Source organism: Myxocyprinus asiaticus, chromosome 12, assembly GCF_019703515.2.
Source record: "Myxocyprinus asiaticus isolate MX2 ecotype Aquarium Trade chromosome 12, UBuf_Myxa_2, whole genome shotgun sequence".
Lineage (NCBI taxonomy): Eukaryota > Metazoa > Chordata > Actinopteri > Cypriniformes > Catostomidae > Myxocyprinus > Myxocyprinus asiaticus.
Window position 1 is genome coordinate 41,749,754 of NC_059355.1, and position 21,780 is coordinate 41,771,533.

Below are 21,780 nucleotides of genomic sequence, written 5' to 3' on the forward strand. Positions count from 1 at the left end.
ACACATGTACACATAGATAAGAATGTTCTCATCTCTATTACATTAGATAGATGAAAACTCATTACTTAATACATTGTGAAATCAGTGGTGTAAGAGGGCACAGACTTTCTTATCTGTAGGTTTGTATCGTGTGATTAAAAAAGGTTTTGGTGTATATATATTTTTTTATTTTACCCGTAGAATTTTTGTATTTATAGTCGATTTATAATTATATGTCAGCAAGCATTAATTCATTGAAGGGAACATATGAAGCCATTGTTTCTACAACCTATTGGCAAATATCGCCCCCATCTGGTCAATACACCGACTGCTTGCATAACACATACAACAATGGATTTTCAATACCTGAAAACGTTGGATAGTCAATTCGATTTATATATATATATATATATATATATATATATATATATATATATATATATATATATATATATATATATATATAAACACATTAAATATACATATGCAACATATATTCATCATATTCATCACGAACAATATTACAATAAACGTATAGACAGCGTACGGTCTGAAAACTGTTGATTTAAATATTTTGTTTCACAGCACCCGCTTGTTTAAACTCTTCCCTCTCAATATATTTCACCATAAGTACACAGGAACAATAAATTAACAGCACTAGCGTAATACTAATAGCTAACACTAGCGAAATAATACTAGATTGTTACTATTCTTGCTGTAATTTTATTAATAAACGCGAATGTTCTGTATCCATGTCTAAACCACAAGATTAACCCGCTCTGAGATCACGTGACAATCGACTGGAAACGCTTGTTTGTAACTATGGCTGTCTCTCGTTTCGAAGGCGGCTGCGTGCTTGGTAGGACGCGTCCTTTGAAGGCTGCAGTATACCGAGTGTCCTCCTTTAAACCAGCCTCGTTTAAACGAGACGGCCTTCGTAGGACAAACGGAAACGGAATGTAACATGGTTACTATGACAGCACGCCACTCTTTAACAAGCACAAGCTCTTTGAGTGAGAAGGGAACAAAGTCCCTCTGGAAGGGAATGTATGAGGTACATTTTAGGAGAGTTATAATAATGTAAAGAGAAAAGAAAATAGATTTTACAGTTGTACTTTTAGTCTAATACTTTATTTTAATTATATATTAATATAATTATACATATTTTATACTCTGCACCCATCTACTGAGGTACTTCAACTTGGGAATTAACATTCCTTGCGTTTGAACATCATATTTACGGGCAAATTGGTGCCATTTTTTTTTTAGACATTTCCATTGAAGCAAAGAAATGTGGGTTGTGAGTGCCCACGAAGGATACACCTCATGCATCCTCTGAATTCCCGTGAAAGAAGGTCGCATTCGAAGGCTGCATTCGAAGTGTCCTACTCGCTTTGCTGAAACGAGACAGCCTCAATGATGTATGCGGCCGACAAATGCGACTTCCAGAGGACGCAGCCTTCCAAACGAGTCCTCTGGAAGTCGCATTTGTTGGCCGCAAAAGTACAACTGTAAAATCTATTTTCTTTTCTCTTTACATCATTATAACTCTCCTAAAATTTACCTCATGCATTCCCTTCCAGAGGGACTTTGTTCCTTTCTCACTCAAAGCGCTCTCGCTTGTTAAAGAATGGCGTGCTGTCATAGCAACCATGATACGTTCCATTTCCGTTTGTCCTACGAAGGCTGTCTCGTTTAAAAAAGGCTTGTTTAAAGGAGGACACTCGGTATACTGCTGCCTTCAAAGGACACATCCTACCTAGCATGCAGCCTTCCAAACGAGACACAGCCATCACGCACACGCTGCTCGCGCTGTCATCAGACTGTCCAGAGGTGAATCAGGTATGTCAACACAGTCTTTCGGTGTCAAAAATCATCTTTGTCATTATGTATTTTTCACTCAGGGTGCTGATATCATATATAATTTGACATTTAAGAAGATATATATCTTGTTTGCCTGTGTTCAAGCTTGTGTTAGCTATAACAGGTGCTGTCAGGACCTGTACTTTCTGGTGTAGGTTACTTTCTGGTAATAGCCTAATATCTATGCGCCTGAACAAAGTATTTTCTCCTATTATTTATATATGAAACGTATACTTCTCACCAGAGTTTTTTTTCTTTTATTTTTTTTTTTATTTTTTTTATTTTTTAACCAATTAAAAAATGGTCGAGTTACTTGCATTTTCATATTAATGTTGTTAAATCACCAATGGTAATATCTATCTGTCTATCTATCTATCTATTAGGGTTGTAAATCGGACGTTTCATCACGATACTTATATTGATTCTCTTGGCCTGCGATCAGATATTTGCTGATACTTCAAAGTCTGCCGCAATACGATTTCAATTCGATTCAGGGCCCTGCGATCGATATTCCGATATTATGTGCCTATTTTACACAATCAGTCAATTCTTATATAATTTGAATATTTTATTGAGCTCTCTGAAAAGTGCAAATTTAGGATCCACATTGGGACATCCACAACAAAATAAGGTACTTTAGATGTTGAAAAAATGATACAGATAATAATATAAAAAATAACTTCACATGGGGGCCTGGGTAGCTCAGCGAGTATTTATGCTGACTACCACCCCTGGAGTCATGAGTTCAAATCCAGGGCATGCTGAGTGACTCCAGCCAGGTCTCCTAAGCAACCAAATTGGCCCGGTTGCTAGGGAGGGTAGAGTCACATGGGGTAACCTCCTCGTGGTCGCTATAACGTGTGGTTCTCGCCCTCGGTGGGGCATGTGGTGAGTTGTGCGTGGATGCCACGGAGAATAGCGTGGGCCTCCACACGCGCTACATCTCCGCGGTAACGTGCTCAACAAGTGCAGAATGACTGCAAGTGCAACTGAGATTCATCCTCCACCACCCGGATTGAGGCGTCACTACGCCACCACGAGGACTTTGAGCGCATTGGGAATTGGGCATTCCAAATTGGGGAGAAAGGGGAGAAAAATAGCGTCACACACAAGTGACATCAGTCGTTTGATTACAGCTTATTTTTCTGTTTAATCCAATTCAAAGTACTTACATACCTATGACTTGTTTCCAACTATCCATGCTATCCGTGGTTTTCTTGGCTACAACTTCCACAGTTGTAATGAAAAATTATTTTATAGTTAACTGGGATAAATGTTAGTAAGGGTGTTGATGTGTAGATGTGTAAAGTCTTATAACTGATGCTAGTGCTGAGGAGCAGGTGTTTCTCTTTCCCTCATTAGTGCTTTTCAGAATGTCAGCATTGTCAAGAAGTTTCACATGATGGTTGAACTGCTCCATGGTACTTTTCAATAGCAAATTCTCATGTAAAACTTGAATGGGTCGCATGCGCAACAATAGCGATGGAAGTCCGAATTAATTGCGCATGTGAGCCGCTCTGCATTTGTCACGAGAGCTCACATTTTAAGGAGCGCCCGGTTGACGTGCTCGCACTGATCCTGTTACTGGTCAGGAGCTCGCGTTTCACGGGAAGCTCGGTTGACATGTGCGCACGGATAGTAGAGCGCAATTTGGCTTCACAGACCCTGCGCACATCCTTGTCCCACATGAAAAGCGTATTTAGTGCTCATAAAGTTAAATTAATGTAATAAGGTTGCTTCATCGCCTGACGGAAATGCGTACGGACGTGACTGACATGAGAGTATTAAAATAAAGGTGCATCTTTTAAAAAATGCTTATATCGATATTTACGCATTGTATTGATAGCATTGTATCATTGGTTATTGGATCGATGCATCGATCCAGATCGAAGGATCATTACACCCCTACTATCTATATTAGGGATGTAACGATTCAAATTTCTCACGGTTCAGTTTGTATCACGATTTAAGGGGTACGTTATGGTATTTGCAATGTTTAGAAAAAATATTACCACCAAATCCAAAGTAAGAATACTCTATCTGGTAAACACATCAACAGGTTTGCCCTTAATAAAAATCATGGTTTTACTACAGTAGCCATAGTTAAATCATGGTATTACTATAAAATTATAGTAACCACAAAATCAACATGGTTACTGTTATGGTTACTATATGGAAACTACAGTATTTCTGTTGTAAAACCATGGTTAATTGTATCAAAACCATAATTTCTGGTAAGAAAACCATGGTGACAGAAGTCATGGTTATTACAGTCATGGTTACTACAGTATTACTATTGTAAAATCATGGTTAATTTTAGTTTAGTTTAAAAAAAAAACACTTTTCTCTAATTACCCAATCAATATTTTAACTTAATACCTGCACTATTACACTACATGCATCAACATTAAGTGCATTTCAAACTCAACTCAACATATTTTCAACATTTTGAAGCTGAACATCACTATAGAAGGAACCTTTCTATTAAAATGGATACGAGAAGGGATGTCGTAACGGGGCTTGAGTTTTTTTTATCATACGTGGAAATCCCACATCCTTATCAACGGAGTAGGGCAAAATAAGTTTGGCAATAAACACTGAAATTGCTTTCATTATTGTTTCATGTCCGAATTAGCACTGAGTGCCTGCTTAAAAACGGAAGGGAGTGTGTGCAATTTCGGGTCACCTGCTGCGGCTCTGTGTGCGCCGCATGCTAGGGATGGGCGATACCACTTATTTTCTTTTCGATCCACTATCAAGTAATTTTAGGCCAGTATCGCTGATATCGATACCAATACCGATACCTCTGTTCAATTGAATTTTTATGAATTATTTGGATAAAATTAGTAACTTAAATTATTACTTAAATATTTTTAAAATATATTTATAGGCCTTAACAGAAAATTATTAGGCTACATTGTTTACCCTTTAAAAATTAGTAAGTATAAGCCACATATAAAACCACAAAATTAACCATAGATATTATTATATGTTTACTATTACTGAAACCAAGTTGCCATATGGATACTACAGTAATACTGTAGTAAAACCATGGTTAATTGTATCAAAACCTTGCTTTCTGCCTAAAAGAAAAAAAAGAATTACAGTGTGAAGAATTTACGTGTTTCCATTGATCATGGTATAAATATTGGTGGGTTGAACTTGCTTGGTTACCTCTCCCCATCCCCTCTGGAATCTACGCCCCCGAGTAAATCCATGGTAAGTTTTCATAAGGGTATCATTTATTAATGAGGATTACAGATCATTACAAATGTTTTAACAACTCTGAATTTAAATAAACCTGAAAAAATTGTCACACAAGCCCAATGTAATATATGTCACATCTAGGTTTGTCATTACTTAGTGTGAATAACTCCAGATGCTGTTTTTCTTTCATTACCTCAGGAAAGCACTGCTCCCTATTTGAACGAGTGCTATGTCTGAAAGGGTGAGCGCTGTCTGACTGCTAGTGTATTTTAGCATTTCTGGTACATCAAGATGAGCGGAAGAAAAAATAGTTCTGGTGCCATGCAACTATTCGCTAATATAATTATTTTTTTCCACTTCGAAGCTTATGAGATGCATTAATATTCATGTTATCTAAATAATAAGATCACTAGTTAAAAACAGCAACTTCAGAACCGATATTTTTATGTGAGGATCGATATTCTTGATACCACATCAGTATCGATACTTTAGTATCGATCCACCCATCCCTACCGCACTCTATCTTTCCCTGGGTGATGTCGGTGTAAATGATAAATCATATATCGATGTATTACCAGTATACGACGCTCATGTCAAGCGATGTCTGCAAACAGTGCCTGTTTTGTAAACGTTTTTTTAAAGAAAATGTTCTTTAAAATGTGAGAGAGAAAAAAAAATACTTTTGACATTTTATTTGCATGCAAAAAAGAGCAATGTTAGGACCATTATTATGCAGTGTCAATTGCCAGATGGATGGATGGATGGATCAATAGATAGATCAAGTAAGATCATGCTGTGTAAATTGTGTTATATGGAATGGCACCTCCCAGTGGTTAGTCTGAGTATAATTTCAGAGTTTTCAAGTTCTGGATCAAATCAATTTTATTCCTTAGATATACAACTAAGTGGTGTCAATTTTGTCTAGGCCTTCACGCAAAGGGATAGAGGTCACAATGACACAGCATGGACCAGCACAGGACACATCAAAGGAAACTGCATTCAGAAACCTGCAGATTATCACGAAGTGTAAAACAGGCAAGAGAAAGGAATCGGCTGTGCTAGTTCATTTGACAAGCTGGTTTTTATGGCTCTAACCATGTAATCACATGATTAGAATTTGGAGGACCAAATGGTTAGGAGGTGGATCTTGCCAAAACCTCCATACGAAAACGAATTCCTTTATTTCCTTAGAACAATAATTTAATACGTTTTACATACCTTTTTAAATTACTTTTACTTGAACATATCAGTTGTTTAAAGGAGTAGTTCAATCTACAGACAATTTCTGTCATCAGTTATTCACCCACATTGTTCCAACCCCATATTTTCAGCAAATAACAATATATAAATAACAATATCAGTATGTTTATCACACAAAAGAATTAGCACAAGAAATATAGTGCAAGTTGTACAGGCTACTTTTATGGTGTTTTTTAGTTTGTTTGTTTTTTTTGTACTCTTTGGAGATTGACAGCCCCAGTCCCCATTCACTTTCACTGTTTGGAAAAGAGTAGCCTGGACATTTTGCCTTTTGTAAAATAATTGTAAAAATGACAGATTTTTGCCGGTAAAAAGTAAAGATGCAATAATTGTCATTTTTTTTGGTGAATTAAAAGAATCGACAATTGCAAAACCCTTATCAAGCACTAATCTGACTACACGATGACTGCGTCTATGGTGCCTCAATGTCTACGGTGTTACAGCTCTGTGCTACAGTTGTCTATGTTAAAGCTCTGCTCTAAAGCATCTCCCAGAGGATAATTTCAAGAAAAGATAGCTGACTGGATGAGAACGTCTGTCATTATCACACCATTTTGGAAAAAATATACAGTATAAAAATAACACAGTATATATATATTTTTAATAATAAAAAAACCAAAACACCAAAAAAAAAAAAAAAAAAAACACCAACCATTACTCTGCTGTCGATACCACTAGTTCTTCAAAGCCATTGCATTGTTAATGGATGTTTGGCCCAGATGATGAAACAAAACAATTTCTGAAATCTCTGACATACTTTACTATTTCCAAAGTGTTCTCTCCCTGTATGATATTAGTCAACTACCAAAACAACATGTGCCTTTCGAGTTACACTGTTCTCTTTCAGTCCCCAAGAGACATGTATGCAATAAGTATTTAAAAGTTTTGTTCCGCCTCTGAGAACTGCCCCTCTCACCATGCTTCTGAAATAGCTTTTGTGTGCAAGGGATCACCCCTGCTCCACATTACTAAACAAAGACCCATTGAAATACGACACATCACATCTGTTTCTCTCATTTCCATACATATACACTTAAATTCCATCTTCTAGGTTCAAACAGAAGGTAGAACTGAGAGAAAGTGACACTTAACACTTTGGGATAAACCTTAAGAATGCCTGCAAACTACAGTGGAACGTGGGATATAGTGGAAAATGAAAATTTAGAAGCTTACATGGTGGCCCTTGGTGAGTAATGTTATTCATTCAAAGTCTAAATGATCACACTTATTCTCACTATTTGTTTGGCTTCAAATATTATACCTCATATAAATGGTTAGTAGCAATATTTCTCTTTAAATTTTTGTTTTTGTATTGGAATTTTTTTATAGTCATTTCAAATTTTGAAATGGTATTGTGGGCACTTTTACTAGAAATTGGTATTTAATCTTATACATTGTAAAACAGGAATTGATTTCGCCACACGGAAGATAGCAGGGATGTTAAAGCCACAGAAGATTATTGAGCAAGACGGAGACTCTTTCACCATTAAAACGTTAACAACCTTCCGAAATTACTCCTGTACATTCAAAATCGGCGAAGAGTTTGACGAGGTTACTAAAGGGCTGGACAACAGAAAATGCCAGGTCATTCCATATGTATAAACATTTAAATATGCATATACATATAGGCCTATAGGCCAATAAATTGGGTTTGGTCATAGTCTGGATAAAGCAAGTTTTTTTTTTTGGTCAGAACCTGTATTTTAAAGCTCCCTGGTCAGAACTAAAAAAAAAATACAATTTATTTTATATTTATATTTATAGACAACAGTGAATTGGGAAAACGACAAACTTGTGTGTGTTCAGAAAGGAGAGAAAAGGAATAGAGGATGGACACACTGGATAGATGGAGATATTCTTTACCTTGTAAGTCAAATATAGGCCTGAAAATTAAATCATACTAGTATAAATATGAGAATATCAGATGAAATGCAAACCTTATTTTCTCTCCAACTCACCCTTTTAAGGAACTTAAATGTGAGGACCAGACCTGCAAGCAAACCTACAAAAGAAGAGCTTAATTCATAACTATTATGTTGAATTTAATACAAATGTCAGTGGTCCCTTTTTGTTATTGTTAAAAAATGTAATAAATTGCACCATTCTAACCATTCCTCGATGCGGCATTGTACGCCAAAATTTTTCCAAGTGTTATGAAGATATCAGTAAGATTCAGAAAAGCTGTGGTTATTTATTACATTTCTCTGACTGGTTTTATGATAATATAATAATCTTGAAAGTGCTTTACATATACCCTGTGTTAAATACAAATGTACTTTGAGACTTTTTTCTTTCTCTTTGGTTTGCCAAGTCAGAGCAGATGTCAGTCATCCACACATTTTTTTTAAGTTACATATTACATTTATGTTTACGCATTTGGCAGACACTTTAATCTAGAGCGATTTACAATGCATTGAATGTTTATATTTTATCAGTTTGTGTGTGTGTTCCCTGGGAATCGAACCCACGACCTCGGCATTGCTAGAGCCATGCACTACCAGTTAAGGTAGCCTATTGCATTAAAAAAAAAAAAAAAAAAAAAAAACAAACAAAAAAATGGCCAAAGAATCAGTAAAATGTAGATATTATTTATATATTGTTATATATAATAATAATACAATTATATTAAAAATAAAGAGCAGAAATGCATTATCAGAAAGAATGCATAATACCTTAACAAAATTATTTGTAATTCTTGCCATTATTTATGAGTTTAAGAAATTTAATAGCATGTTGGTATGAGATATTGTAATTAAAAATACTTCTAGGTAAAGAATCATAAAATGTGGAACTCAATTCCACTCCATATCAGTAGTGGGCGCTGATGACATAAATACTAAACACTGGCAGCACTGTTGCAAAGCGAAGAAAACATCTTAAGCGCAATTTTCAACTGTAAATGCACAAATAGCGAAGTTGAGCAGCTTCTAAATATTTATCTGCTGAAAATGGATGAGGACGAGGCACAAAAGCAGGTAAAAACATTTTAAACTTAATAACCATCTAATGCGTAATGTCTGCATGCAATACTGTCTACTGTCATATTTCGTTTTAAAAACATTATACAGCGCAGTTTGTGTAAACGTTCACACCGATCGGATTTATGTGATTTTAGAGGCTCAAAGCAGCTGTGCATTATACTGTTGGCCTTCTCTGTCAAAACATCGCTGCTGACTGCGAGAAACAAATCACAAAACAGACAATAGCAGCTATTGCGGAAACTACATTCAGACAGTGTGGTAAGATTTAATATTTGGTCTTTAGCCAAACTGAATATGGTATGTCTTTATTCACCCTCGTTTTGTTTCTTACCTTTAGATATATTTGCCAAGGACTTGGAAGCTTTCGCGAGGTAAATTTCACCTACGCTTCGCGACAAACAGAAACAACTGTTTATAAGTTGTTTATTAGCCACACAGTTAACCTTAATTTATACTAAAAACTGCCCATGATTATTAACTTTGGGTTTCTTCGCAGGCACGCTAAAAGAAACACGGTTACAGTGGATGATGTGAAGCTCACGGCCAGGAGAACCACTGCACTGGTAGATCACCTCAGAAATGTTACCCTTAATTCAGATATTAAAGGAAGAGTTCACCCAAATGTGAAAACATTTACTCACCCTCATGCCATCCCTGATGTTTATGACTTTCTTTCTTCTGCAGAACACAGTTTATTTATTTTTTTAAGAATATTTCAGCTCTGTAGGTTGATACAGAGAATGCAAGTGAATGTTGGCCAGAACTTTGAAGCTACAAAAAGCACATACATGCAGCACAAAAGTAATCCATAACACTCCAGTAGTTTAAACCATGTCATCAGAAGCAATATAATGTTTATGTACTTTTTTACTATAAATCTCCACCTTTGACCAGCCTGACCAGTTGGATATGTAGGAAGTATGCAAATCGGCAAAAAACAAAAGAATGTGGAAGTGAAAGTGGAGATTTATAGTAAAAAAGGACTTAAATATTGATCCGTTTCTCAACCCCACTCAATAGATTTAACCACTAGAGTCAGATGTATTACTTTTATGCTGCCTTTTTGGAGCTTCAAAGTTTTGCCCACCATTCACTTCCACTGTATACTGTAAACCTCTAGATGTAAGGTATTCTTCTAAAAATTATGTTCTGTAGAAGAAAGTCATACACCTCTGGGATGGCATGAGGGTGAGTAAATGATGACAGAATTTACATTTTTGGGTGAATTATTCCTTTAAAGACATAAATTGTAAATTTTACCTTAAAACGAAGTGTGTACATAAAATATCACTTTCATTACTACACAAGTGTCATCAATTGTAGACACTTTTTGTATGCTTTTTGTGATACACCGATCAGCCACAACATTAAAACCACCTACTTAAAACTGTGTAGGCCCCCTCGTCCCGCCAAAACAGCGCCAACCCGCGTCTCAGAATAGCATTCTGAGATGATATTCTTCTCACCACAGAGCGGTTATCTGAGTTACCATAGACTTTGTCAGTTTGAACCAGTCTGGCCATTCTCTGTTGACCTCTCTCATCAACAAGGCATTTCAGTTCACAGAACTGCCCCTCACTGGATGTTTTTTTTTGCTTTTGGCACCATTCTGAGTAAATTCTAGAGACTGTTGTGTGTGAAAATCCCAGGAGATCAGCAGTTACAGAAATACTCAAACCAGCCCGTCTGGCACCAATAATCATCCATGCGATTATCTAATCAGCCAATCGTGTTGCAGCAGTGCTATGCAAAAAATCATGCAGATACGGGTCAGGAGCTTCAGTTAATGTTCACATCAACCATCAGAATGGGGAACAAATGTGATCTCAGTGATTTGGACCGTGGCATGATTGTTGGTGCCAGATGGGCTGTTTTGAGTATTTCTGTAACTGCTGATCTCCTGGGAAATACTTAAATATATATAACCCTTGATGTTGGTATTGACATAGATAACATGCAACCCAGCATAAGGCTAAAGATCAAAAGGTAATCAGAAGTTTAATATCAAGACAAGCATCACACCAGCAGAAGTACTGGTAGGTGGCTGACATAATTTGAAAAGTCTACGGTAAATCAGAAAACAGCTCTGTACAATTGTGGTGAGAAGAATATCATCTAAGAATGCTTTTCTGAGACACAGGCTGGCGCTGTTTTGGTGGCACGAGGGGTACATACACAGTATTAGGCAGGTGGTTTTAATGTTGTGGCTGATCAGTGAATACTTATAAAACTATTAGTTCAGTTGGGATGGTGTTGAAGTCAAAATAATTGAACATGTCCACTTTCTGCATATTGGTGACTTAACAGAAATGGCTAACAAAATAAGTGTGGACTAATAATTGAACAGGTTGGAAAGTTTTTATAATAGCCTTCATGTAACAAAATACTTAAATATATATAACCCTTGATGTTGGTATTGACATAGATAACATGCAACCCAGCATAAGGCTAAAGATCAAAAGGTAATCAGAAGTTTAATATCAAGACAAGCATCACACCAACAGAAGTACTGGTAGGTGGCTAACATAATTTGGTTGTTGCTGTACTGTTTTGTTGTACAAAGGTTTAGTTGTCCACTGTTTATTTGTTTAAATGCAGTCATTTAGATTTTGCTGTTCTAGCAAATCAAGATGTTTCAGAAATGCTTTACTGTTCATATACCTCCACAGTACAACTACATTCAGCGGAAAAGTGAAGACCTGGCTTTGAACAACCAAGAGCTTAAGGAGAAGAGGAAGAAGAACGCTGCCAAAAGGAAGAGTAAAGATGGAAGCTGAGGAGGAAAAAGAGATTTAAAACTGTTTAGGGAAGATCTACATGTTTTGAGTTAAAAAAAATACAAACTACTTTGGTTTGGTGCATGTAAGAACGAATCCCAGTTGGAAAAATACTTCAGAGAAAAAAAAAATAATTCACATGGGTCACATTAAATACTAAACAATTGTTTTTTTTTTACAAAATTACTCAAACAAGCATTCAGTTGTATATTTTATTGTAATATATGGAAAACATTTTTTTTCTTTCTTTGGAATATGAAGCAGAATAAAACAGTGCAGATTTGTAATGTGAAAATATTTTAATAGAAACATTTCATACATGGATACTGAATAACCTATATCTGAATTTAAAGTAATATTTTCACCCAAAAATAAAATACTCACTCACCCTCATGCCATCCCAGATGTGTATGTCCTCTACAGCACACAAATTGAGATTTCTAAAGAATATTCCAGCTCTGTAGGTCCACACAATGCAAGTAAATTGTGACCAAAACTTTGAAGCTCCAAAAAGCACATAAAGGCAGCATAAAAGCAATCCAAAAGACTCTAGTGGTTTAATCCATATCTTCTGAAGTGAACTAATTGATTTTGGGTGTGAGCAGACTTTTTTTTTCACTGAACATCTTGCCATTGCAGTATCTTGACACGATCATGATTTCAAGTTTGATTACACTTCCTTGTGCTTGACACATGCGCAGAAAGTGTAATCGAGCTTGAAATCAGGAACACCAAGCAAACTGCTGATGTCATGACTTGTAGTGAGAAAGGAGTTATTTTTTGGTCTGTTCTCATCCAAAAACAATTGGATCACTTCAGAAGACATGGATTAAACCACTGGAGCCTTAAGGATTACTTTTATGCTGCCTTTATGTGCTTTTGCATTGTGTGGACCTACAGAGCGGAGATATTCTTCTACAAATCTTTGTGTTCTGCAGAAGAAAGTTATGTGCATCAGGGATACCATGAGGGTGAGCAAATGATGAGAATTTTCATTTTTGTGTGAACTCTCTCTTTAAGTACAATGAGCTACTTTCTTGAAACCAGGGGCCAGATTCACAAAAACTTTTAAAGAAAAAAATTCTAAAGACAAAATAGGTGTTTGTAAGAATGTTCTTTTGTGCAAGAGTATATACACCGGTCAGACATAACATTAAATCCACCTGCCTAATATTGTGTAGGCCCCCCTCGTGCCGCCAAAACAGCGCCAACCCGCATCTCAGAATAGCATTCTGAGAATATATTTTTCTCACCGCAATTATAGAGCGGTTATCTAAGTTACCGGAGACTTTGTCAGTTTGAACCAGTCTGGCCATTCTCTGTTGACCTCTCTCATCAACAAGGTGTTTTTGGCACCATTCGGAGTAAATTCTAGAGACTGTTGTGTGTGAAAATCCCAGGAGATCAGCATTTACAGAAATACTCAATCCAGCCCGTCTGGCACCAACAATCATCCATGCGATTAGCTAATCTGCCAATCGTGTGACTGCAGTCCATAAAACCATTCAGATACGGGTCAGAAGCTTCAGTTAATGTTCACATCAACCATCAGAATGGGGAAAAACATGATCTCAGTGATTTAGGCCGTGGCGTGATTGTTGGTGCCAGATGGGCTGGTTTGAGTATTTCTGTAACTGCTGATCTCCTGGGATTTTTATGCACATCAGTCTCTAGAATTTACTCCAAATGGTGCCAAAAACAAAAAACATCCAGTGAGCAGCAGTTCTATGGACGGAAATGCCTTGTTGATGAGAGGACAACAGAGAATGGCCAGACAGTTTTGACCTGACAATGTCTATGGTAACTCAGATTCAGTCTCTGTCTCAGATTGCTATTCTGAGATGTGGGTTGGTGCTGTTTTGGCAGCACGAGGGGGACCCTCACAATATTAGGCAGGTGGTTTTAATGTTGTGGCTGACCGGTGTGTGTATATATAGGAAAACATGCAAATGTTTTGTGATTACAAAATATTCTTAACCTTTTCCTTAAATTAGAAAATTCTTAAGAATAAGCATGTTTACAAGATTACACAGATTATTTTTTAATAAACCCAAAATGTGTAAGGTCAGTGAAGTGCCTTATACTGCTTTCTTTTATCTTGGTACGGACAAGTTTAATCAAAAAACAATTTTGCTTTGCACGTAAACACCTTTACCGGCATCCTTACCAGCTTACCCAATGTGTGCAAGTGTTTTGCGCATGACCGTTTATGTTTTGATGTCATCAAGTCTCATGTGAAAATGTTTATGAATCAACAGATTTTGGCAGTTAACAGTGTATTGGTGTGCATGTACAGTAAACACTCACATTCATAAATGTTTTGTGAGTCCAGCCCCAGCTCTAGCCTAATACCATCAAGGTTTAGAGGGACTGGTTCTTCATTAGGCTTAGACTTGTTCTGAGAAAGCAGCCCATCTTGAGTCATCTATCAATTCTGTAACATTCTACCGTGTCCATGACCGTTACCAGAGATGCTAATGTTGTAATGGGGTACCACAGCCTCCTCCATCTTCCTTCATCCCCAAACGGACTTCCCGCCTGGGGTTCTGTTGCTGCCAGCCATATTCCAGGCCCCTAAATGTGTGAATTCAATTAGTTTTCTGATCTTTGCTCTTAAAATGTGACAAACCAGTATGAGAAAACAGCAATCTATTCAAATTAGTTTTATTGAAGCACTCCCTTCATTTGACAAGTCATATAAAATTCCTTTGAAAACACTGAGCAACATTATCTAGAGAGAACTCCACAGACATCCACAGCACTCTACATACAGGTCACACTTACACCATCACTCATGTTTTGCCCCCTCAGTGTCCACTGAAGATGTCATCCACAAAGTTCACGCTTACAGGTCAAGTTACAAGGAAATAAAGCACACACACACACACCATACAGCATTCAGATGGGATAATAGAAGCAAGACACAAAGTATGCATCATCATCATCATCATCACAACATTCCACTAACTACTTAAGCACATTGTCAGTATTCTAAAGGAGAAAAGTAAAACGGGACCTAGGGAGAAAAAAAAAATCTTTTAAGGTACACACGTGAACTAAATGTCCATTATTTGGGCTCAATTAAGGGGAAGCTGGGAAGTATTAGCAGCTCTCATTCACACGCTCACCAAAGCCACCCACTGCTGTCACAATTGGGCTCTCTTTCATCGCACTCGCAATTCTTTCCGTTCGTGCGCTCCACACTTTCTTCGCTCACTCGCAGCCTTCTCACTCTTCGCCATCACCAATCGCACTCAAGGGTTGTTTAAAAAAAAAAAAGTCACTTTCTGCGCAGTTCTTGTCATAAAAAGTGGATTAAAAAGGAGACACCCACCGTGTCATCAAGCCGTGCGATGAGAGCATATAGACATGGGGAGGCAGGTGACCTAATGACCTCAGCCACACTGTGCTGCCATAGAGGGCGCTCTTCCCAGGCAAACCCCACAGATGTCAACTGCAGAAGAGATTATGATGAAGGCTTGTTTTAAGGTGTTTCCAAACAACTGGACTGCATTAAAGCTGAACTTAAATATTTTCAGGTTTCAACCAGATTCTTTCGAAATGCAAGTTTCTTTCTTCCAACATAATGATAACGGTATTTTAAAGACGATGAAACTCAGATAATCAGATTGAACAACATGCATTATAAGAATCCAGTTGAAATGCTTTCTTTGCATCAACTAAGACAATACAACATTGGGGGGAAAAACGTAACACCAAAGATGGTACATTCTTGCAACATCCTGGTTAACATCTCACTCCAAACACTAAATTAAACTGCATTTAATGTACAAAACATTTTGTTTTTTTATGTCCCCAGCTTCCTCTTTCATCCATCTCCACTCCCCAAACACACGTGAAGAGATATGTCTCTCGAAAAATACTTACCAAACACACTAGAAATACCAACACTTCAAAATCAAAAACAGAACGCAACTTACATACCCCACCCTGATGACTTTGAATCCATACTAGAACCAAAGCTCGAGTTAAACCCACTACCACTAGTGCCAGAGTTGGAGGCGGAGCCCCACCCGAGAGCGGCTGAGCTGCCGCTGTAGTTGCTGTTGCCTGAGCTGTATGTTTGGGTCTGGTCCCGAGTGGAACTTGTGCCGCCTGTGCCAGATGTTGTGGACGGATTCTGCTGAGCTAACATTCCCATCATGCCCCAACTGCTCTGCAGGGCAGCCTGGGCGGCAGCCATCATGGCCGGGTTGAGGTTAAAATTGCCAAAATTCCCCAAGCTGCTGGAGCTACCCCCCATGCCACTCCGGCTGCCTGCGAAACTCTGACCTCCGACCCCGTTCCCAAAGCGCCCCGCTCGCTCCATCATCTGCCTAGTGTTGTTGTGTTTTGGTTCAGCGTTGGAAATGTGCACGCTGACTCCTTTGATGATCAGATCCTCTCCGCACAGTGAGGCGGCAACCTGGAGGGAAGATGGAAATACATGAAATGGTGAACTTCTCCATCCAAAACAGAACACTTCCTGGATGCTTCAACTGTTGTGCCTTGTTTGTCATAAATCATTGTCACACCAAACGCGACGTGATAATGAGAGGCGAATTGCCGGCAAATGACCCATTCCCATAGAAAGCAAAGCGGATGACCGCCTTAGGCACATTCACGACTTTACAATAGATGGTGCTAATCGACAAGCAATTTTACCCCGGTATGGTAAGTGGCTCAGTGCACTATTGAGCTGGTCTGCCCTCTGACCATGACGGTCCATGAGAAGAAGAGGTACTTGACAAGCAGATCGAAAAAAAAAAGAAAACTGATCTCTACAGGCTGCAGCAGTGATGAAGAGTTTGTAGTTGATTTGCTCAACGAGAAAGAAAACTTTCGAGACAATTCACAGGTTATTTCAGTTCACCTGCTGGATGAGTTGACTGGCAAAATTATCATGTGTACACAGTCTGAGGGGTGATTACAAAAAACAGAGTGTAAAAAATATTAATGGTTAAAATATGTTATCAACTGAAATAAGAGTGACTATATATCCACTGCCACACACGTGTTAAGTAAAAAAAAAAATATTATTCACTGCGTAATGCACACATATGACTGTTGTAACAGATTGTCAATTTGAACTATACTGATTGTATCTCATTGCATGTGTATCTAAATTTGCTCAAAACAGGTTACTAATTACACGTGACTGCATTAAAACGGCCAGAGTCTATACAATGCAAGAAATACAACACCTCACCCATCTTCAGTCTGACCCATTGTTAGATCCTTTAATACTTGCCAACAGCAGCTGTTACCGTCTATTAACAATTGCACAGAAATAACGATTTTGATGTGACAATACCATGTTTTTGGTATACAAAGGCATTTTGATACAAAGACATACAATGCACTGCAAGTCAAAGCATTAATTTTATTAATATTTGGCAAATAAAAACACTTAAGATCCATACGTTTATTAAAAACATATGCGATATGTTATATTAGAGATATATGAGAACTAACGTAAGATTAAATGCAAAGGAAAAAATATACAGCAATATATGAAGACAATCCATGTAAGATAAAAGAGCTTATTAAAGGGGATGCAAGGCAGTGATGCAGCAATATCATTTACATGTAAAGAGAACCCATAAGAAAAAAAAAACTGTTTCCGTTTTAAGGCATTTGATGCAAATGAAACACATGTCCTCACTGCTTCAGTGTTTAATGTCGGTGGTCAAAACAGCTTTCTGTGCTTTAGCGCCACCTGCTCAGCTGGTTATGGGAACTGCAGCAGTCCCCGACACCTGATTCAGAGCTCAAATTTTATTGGTCAGGGCGTTTCTTCACAGGGCGATGAAAAACTTTTTTGAAACACTCACCGTAAAAAAAAATAAAAAATAAAGCTTAGCTTTGTCAGCGCGCGATTCGGTGTGAATGTTCGTTCCACGTGTAAAGGGCTCGTTAGGAATCTATCGTTTCTGTACAAAATTTTTAATAGCAGCGAGAAATTTAACAGAAGGAATGCATTTGCTGTGAAAAAGCCTTTAAAGTGATAGTTCACCCAAAAATGACAATTCTGTCAATCAATCACCCTCATGTTGTTCCAAACCTGTTTAACGTGGAGCACAAAAGGAGATGTTAGGCTGAATGTTAGCCTCAGTCACCATTCAATGTCATTGCATTACAGGAAAAAAGAAAGGCATATGGATTTGGAACAACATGAGGCTGCGTAAATGATAACAGAATTGTTATTTTGTGTGCACCTTCCCTTTAAGATCAACAAAGAAAAAAATGGCAGCTTACCTGGTCATCAGCAAAGGTGACGAAAGCGAATGCTCTAAAAGGTTTTGGAATGAAGACATCTGTGACCTCCCCGTACTGCAAGAAGAACTGACGGAGCTCATCAGCAGATATGTCTTCTGTGCAACGGCCCACAAACACTTTCCGGCTCCTCATTGGCTCATCGGGACCTTGCTGTTAAATGTTCAAATACACAGCATACTATTTAGCTCCTTCAAAATGAATGCCTTATTTAAGGATAGCTCATGTAGATTTCAAATTAACCTTTATAGTTCATACACAATGGGAAAAAAAAACAGAATATACTAACCTTTGAGTTGGGCAGTTTGCAGTCACACCACCTGCCATCAATCATGTGCCTCTGTGACATCACCTTGGTTTGAGTCTCCCACTCGGCAAACCTCACAAAACCAAATCCTTTCGAATTACCAGTCTTCACGTCCCGTTTGACCTGATGACACAGAATCAAGTCAAGTATTGCCTTCACGCCTATCTGGAAATTGGCTCTAATTTGTCTTCGAGATTGCCTGGTTAGTCGTTCTCTTTAAGAACATTGTGCATAGAGGCAGTAATCATTGATCCTTTTGAAAGTTTCTCCACATGACTGCTTTCATCAAATTATGGAAGTAGAAAGACAATCACAGCTTAAAGGAATAGTTCACCCCAAAATGATAATTATCTCATCATTTACTCTCCCTCATGCCATCTCAAATGTGTATGACTTTATTTCTTCTGCAGAACACAAACGAAGATATTTTGATGGAGGTATGATGTGACTATATCCAAGTCAATGGGGTCCAACACTTCCAAGCTCCTAAAACGACATAAAGCTAGCATAAAGGTAAATCCATACAACTCTAGTGGTTTAAAACATGGTCTGTTTCTCACCCAAAACTGATCATATCGCTTCAGAAAACACGGATCAAACCATGATTAAACCAAGCCTTTATGTCCTTTTTGGAGCTTGGATGTTTTGGACCCCATTGACTTGCACTTGCAATATATTCACATCGTATCTCCTTCAAAATATATTTGTTTGTGGTCTGCAGAAGAAATAAAATCATACACATTTGAGGCGGCACGAGGGAGAGTAAAACATGAGAGAATTATCATTTTTGAGTGAACTCTTCCCTTAAGTATTGCATTCCAATTTGTTGTTATTAATGTTTTACCTGCACCATGATGACTTCCCCAAACGTATTGAAGTAGTCTTTTAGGTCTTGTTCTGTAGTTTTCCATGGCAAACCCAACACAATCAGATCTGAGGTTTTCTGGTCCCCTCTCTTGATCTTTGTTGCTGATGAGGCATCAATCTCATCCATCTTCCTCTTATTATCTGGGAGGATGGTTTCTTAGATAAGTTGACAGAAAAGTGTTAGTTACACATTCACACATCCACAAAGCAACAACCACTCTTTAAGCCTTAAAAAGGAGTCCCATAATGTAAAAATGCAATACAACTTGACAACTAATAACATGTAAACTACATTTTGAAGAACAAATGCTTTCACTCAACTGTGCTCAAGTGTGATACCTGGTATTATAGTTAAAGAATCTTAATGTTATAATTTAAGGGTGAATCTCAGGAAACTTGGTCATATTCATTCATTTATCCCAGATGTGTATGACTAACTTTCTTCTGCTCATCACAAACGAAGATTTTATTTCAGCTCTGTACGTCCATTCAACGCAAGTGAATGGTGGCCAGAACTTAGATGCTCTAAAATGCACATTAAGGCAGCATAAAAGAAATTCCTCCAGTGGTTAAATCCATGTCTTCAGAAGCAATATGATAGGTGTGGGTGAGAAACAGATCAATATCCAAGTCATTTTTTACTATAAATTCTACTCCCAGCCCAGTAGGTGGCGATACGCACGAAGAACAATGTGAAAGTGGAGATTTATAGTAAAAAAGGACTTAAATCTGTTTTTCACACACACCTATATCGCTTCAGAAGATTTGGATTTAACCACTGGAGTAGTGGGGATTAATTTTACGCTGCCTTTATGTGCTTTTTGGACCTACAAAAATTCTGGCCACCATTCACATGCATTGAATGGACAAACAGAGTGGAGATATTATAAAAATCTTTGTTTGTGTTGTGCAGATGAAAGACAGTCATACACATCTGGAATAACATTGAGGGAGAATAAATGATGACAGAATTATTATTTTTGGGTGAACTATCCCTTTAAAGAAAACAAACCCCTACAGAAAGCTGGATATTTTAGCATAACAATAACGAGAATTTGGTGGGTAATGTACTTAATTACCATGAAAATAATGCTACAATACAATAAATCGTAATGGTCCTAAAATAGTCTTCATTTGTTGTGCAGAATATTCTTATTTTATATTCTTTGATTATCGAGGTGAAATGTAACCTGGACATGTTTTCATGAGATTCACCCATAAATCACTTGCCTAATTTAATATCAACCATGCACTTGATATTTTAATAAGATCCCTGCTGTGTCTCAAAACTTATTAAGCTGCCTACTTAGTGCACCTATGATGCCCAAAATGCTGTCTAGGAAGGTTTTGAGACACAGCCTGATCCCATTGTCAAAGCATGAACTACCACAGCACATAAAGCATATGCTTCATAACACTGAGCACTTAACCTACCTTTGGGATAATTGACCACATAAACCAGGTTTCCCCAGTCGTTCTCGGGCGCGTGCAGAACTCCGTCCACCAAGCGCACTCCCCTCATGCACTGTGACACTGGGCTCCGGAAGCGCAGGCCGCACGCCCCTGGAAACTGAGCGGCCACTGTGGACAGCAGCACCGTGCCGTCGTCCTCCGACGGGATCTCCATCGGCTCCTCATTTTCCTCCTCCGCGACGCGAATGTACATATCCGCCATCTCTTCTCAATCTACCTCGCGAAACAAATGCGGTAACGTGAACTTTTGGGCGTGCGCGCGTTTGCCTTACCAGCTAGCGCGTGCGTTCGCGAATAACAAATATATTGCTTAGCAACGATAAAAGATAGCCTCAGTCGATCGCTTACTGATCGAAATACGGCGAAAAATAAATAGTAAACTATATACACCAGGGGGAAATAGCGAAGAACGTTACCAGTAAATAACTGCTTGGATCCTGATATTTCTTTGTTAGCGCTCCCCTGTCTGAAAAGGTGGCTCTCAGGAATGAATGAGCCAGTTCACGCCCCTAACGAAGAACTATATCTCTCTACAGTGTCAGTTCTGTTAGATGTATTCGGAATAATACAAAATAGTGTAATTTCTGTATGTAAAATTGTAAGAATAATAGTCTTACTCAACTCACGCGACACTGTTTTCGTAGCAAAACGGCATTACCTAAGTCATGAAGGAAATGCGTCACACGTGGACGAGCTCATTTGTTTTTTTTTCATTTACACAAGGTGGGAGAAGCAAAAAACAAACATTTAAGCGGTACTAAAGTGCAAAACATTGCTTATTATGTAGATG

General features: G+C 37.9%; 3 protein-coding genes across 7 annotated transcripts; 2 read left to right on the plus strand and 1 right to left on the minus strand.

Annotated features, from left to right (window-relative positions):
• The first annotated feature begins 1,633 nt into the window (after positions 1-1,633).
• On the plus strand, positions 1,634-8,423 carry rbp7b (retinol binding protein 7b, cellular). Of its 3 annotated transcripts, XM_051712855.1 has the most exons (6): positions 1,634-1,821; positions 5,975-6,084; positions 7,361-7,495; positions 7,715-7,893; positions 8,074-8,175; positions 8,277-8,423. In XM_051712855.1, the coding sequence occupies exons 3-6, from the start codon at positions 7,423-7,425 to the stop codon at positions 8,328-8,330; spliced, it is 408 nt and encodes a 135-aa protein (XP_051568815.1). In that variant the 5' UTR covers positions 1,634-1,821; positions 5,975-6,084; positions 7,361-7,422; the 3' UTR covers positions 8,331-8,423. The 3 variants fall into 3 exon arrangements, with proteins under 3 accessions (XP_051568815.1, XP_051568816.1, XP_051568814.1); XM_051712856.1 differs by lacking the exon at positions 5,975-6,084; XM_051712854.1 differs by lacking the exons at positions 1,634-1,821; positions 5,975-6,084 and having other exon boundaries at positions 6,338-7,495.
• Positions 8,424-8,970: 547 nt separating this feature from the next.
• Positions 8,971-12,354, plus strand: LOC127449440 (centromere protein S-like). Its single transcript, XM_051712857.1, has 5 exons — positions 8,971-9,284; positions 9,425-9,548; positions 9,628-9,661; positions 9,787-9,853; positions 11,960-12,354. Exons 1-5 carry the CDS (start codon positions 9,258-9,260, stop codon positions 12,065-12,067), a joined length of 360 nt encoding a protein of 119 aa, XP_051568817.1. The 5' UTR covers positions 8,971-9,257; the 3' UTR covers positions 12,068-12,354.
• On the minus strand, positions 11,919-21,664 carry LOC127449434 (TAR DNA-binding protein 43-like). 3 transcript variants are annotated; one of them, XR_007898744.1, is made up of 7 exons: positions 20,952-21,664; positions 19,495-19,673; positions 18,633-18,773; positions 18,326-18,496; positions 15,402-16,493; positions 14,534-14,641; positions 11,919-12,063 (listed from the first exon to the last, which is right to left on the minus strand). XR_007898744.1 is itself a non-coding variant. In XM_051712849.1 (5 exons), the coding sequence occupies exons 1-5, from the start codon at positions 21,190-21,192 to the stop codon at positions 16,005-16,007; spliced, it is 1,221 nt and encodes a 406-aa protein (XP_051568809.1). In that variant the 5' UTR covers positions 21,193-21,664; the 3' UTR covers positions 14,716-16,004. The 3 variants fall into 3 exon arrangements, 1 of the variants encoding a protein (XP_051568809.1); XR_007898743.1 differs by lacking the exon at positions 11,919-12,063 and having other exon boundaries at positions 12,266-14,641; positions 14,852-16,493; XM_051712849.1 differs by lacking the exons at positions 11,919-12,063; positions 14,534-14,641 and having other exon boundaries at positions 14,716-16,493.
• Positions 21,665-21,780: the final 116 nt, after the last annotated feature.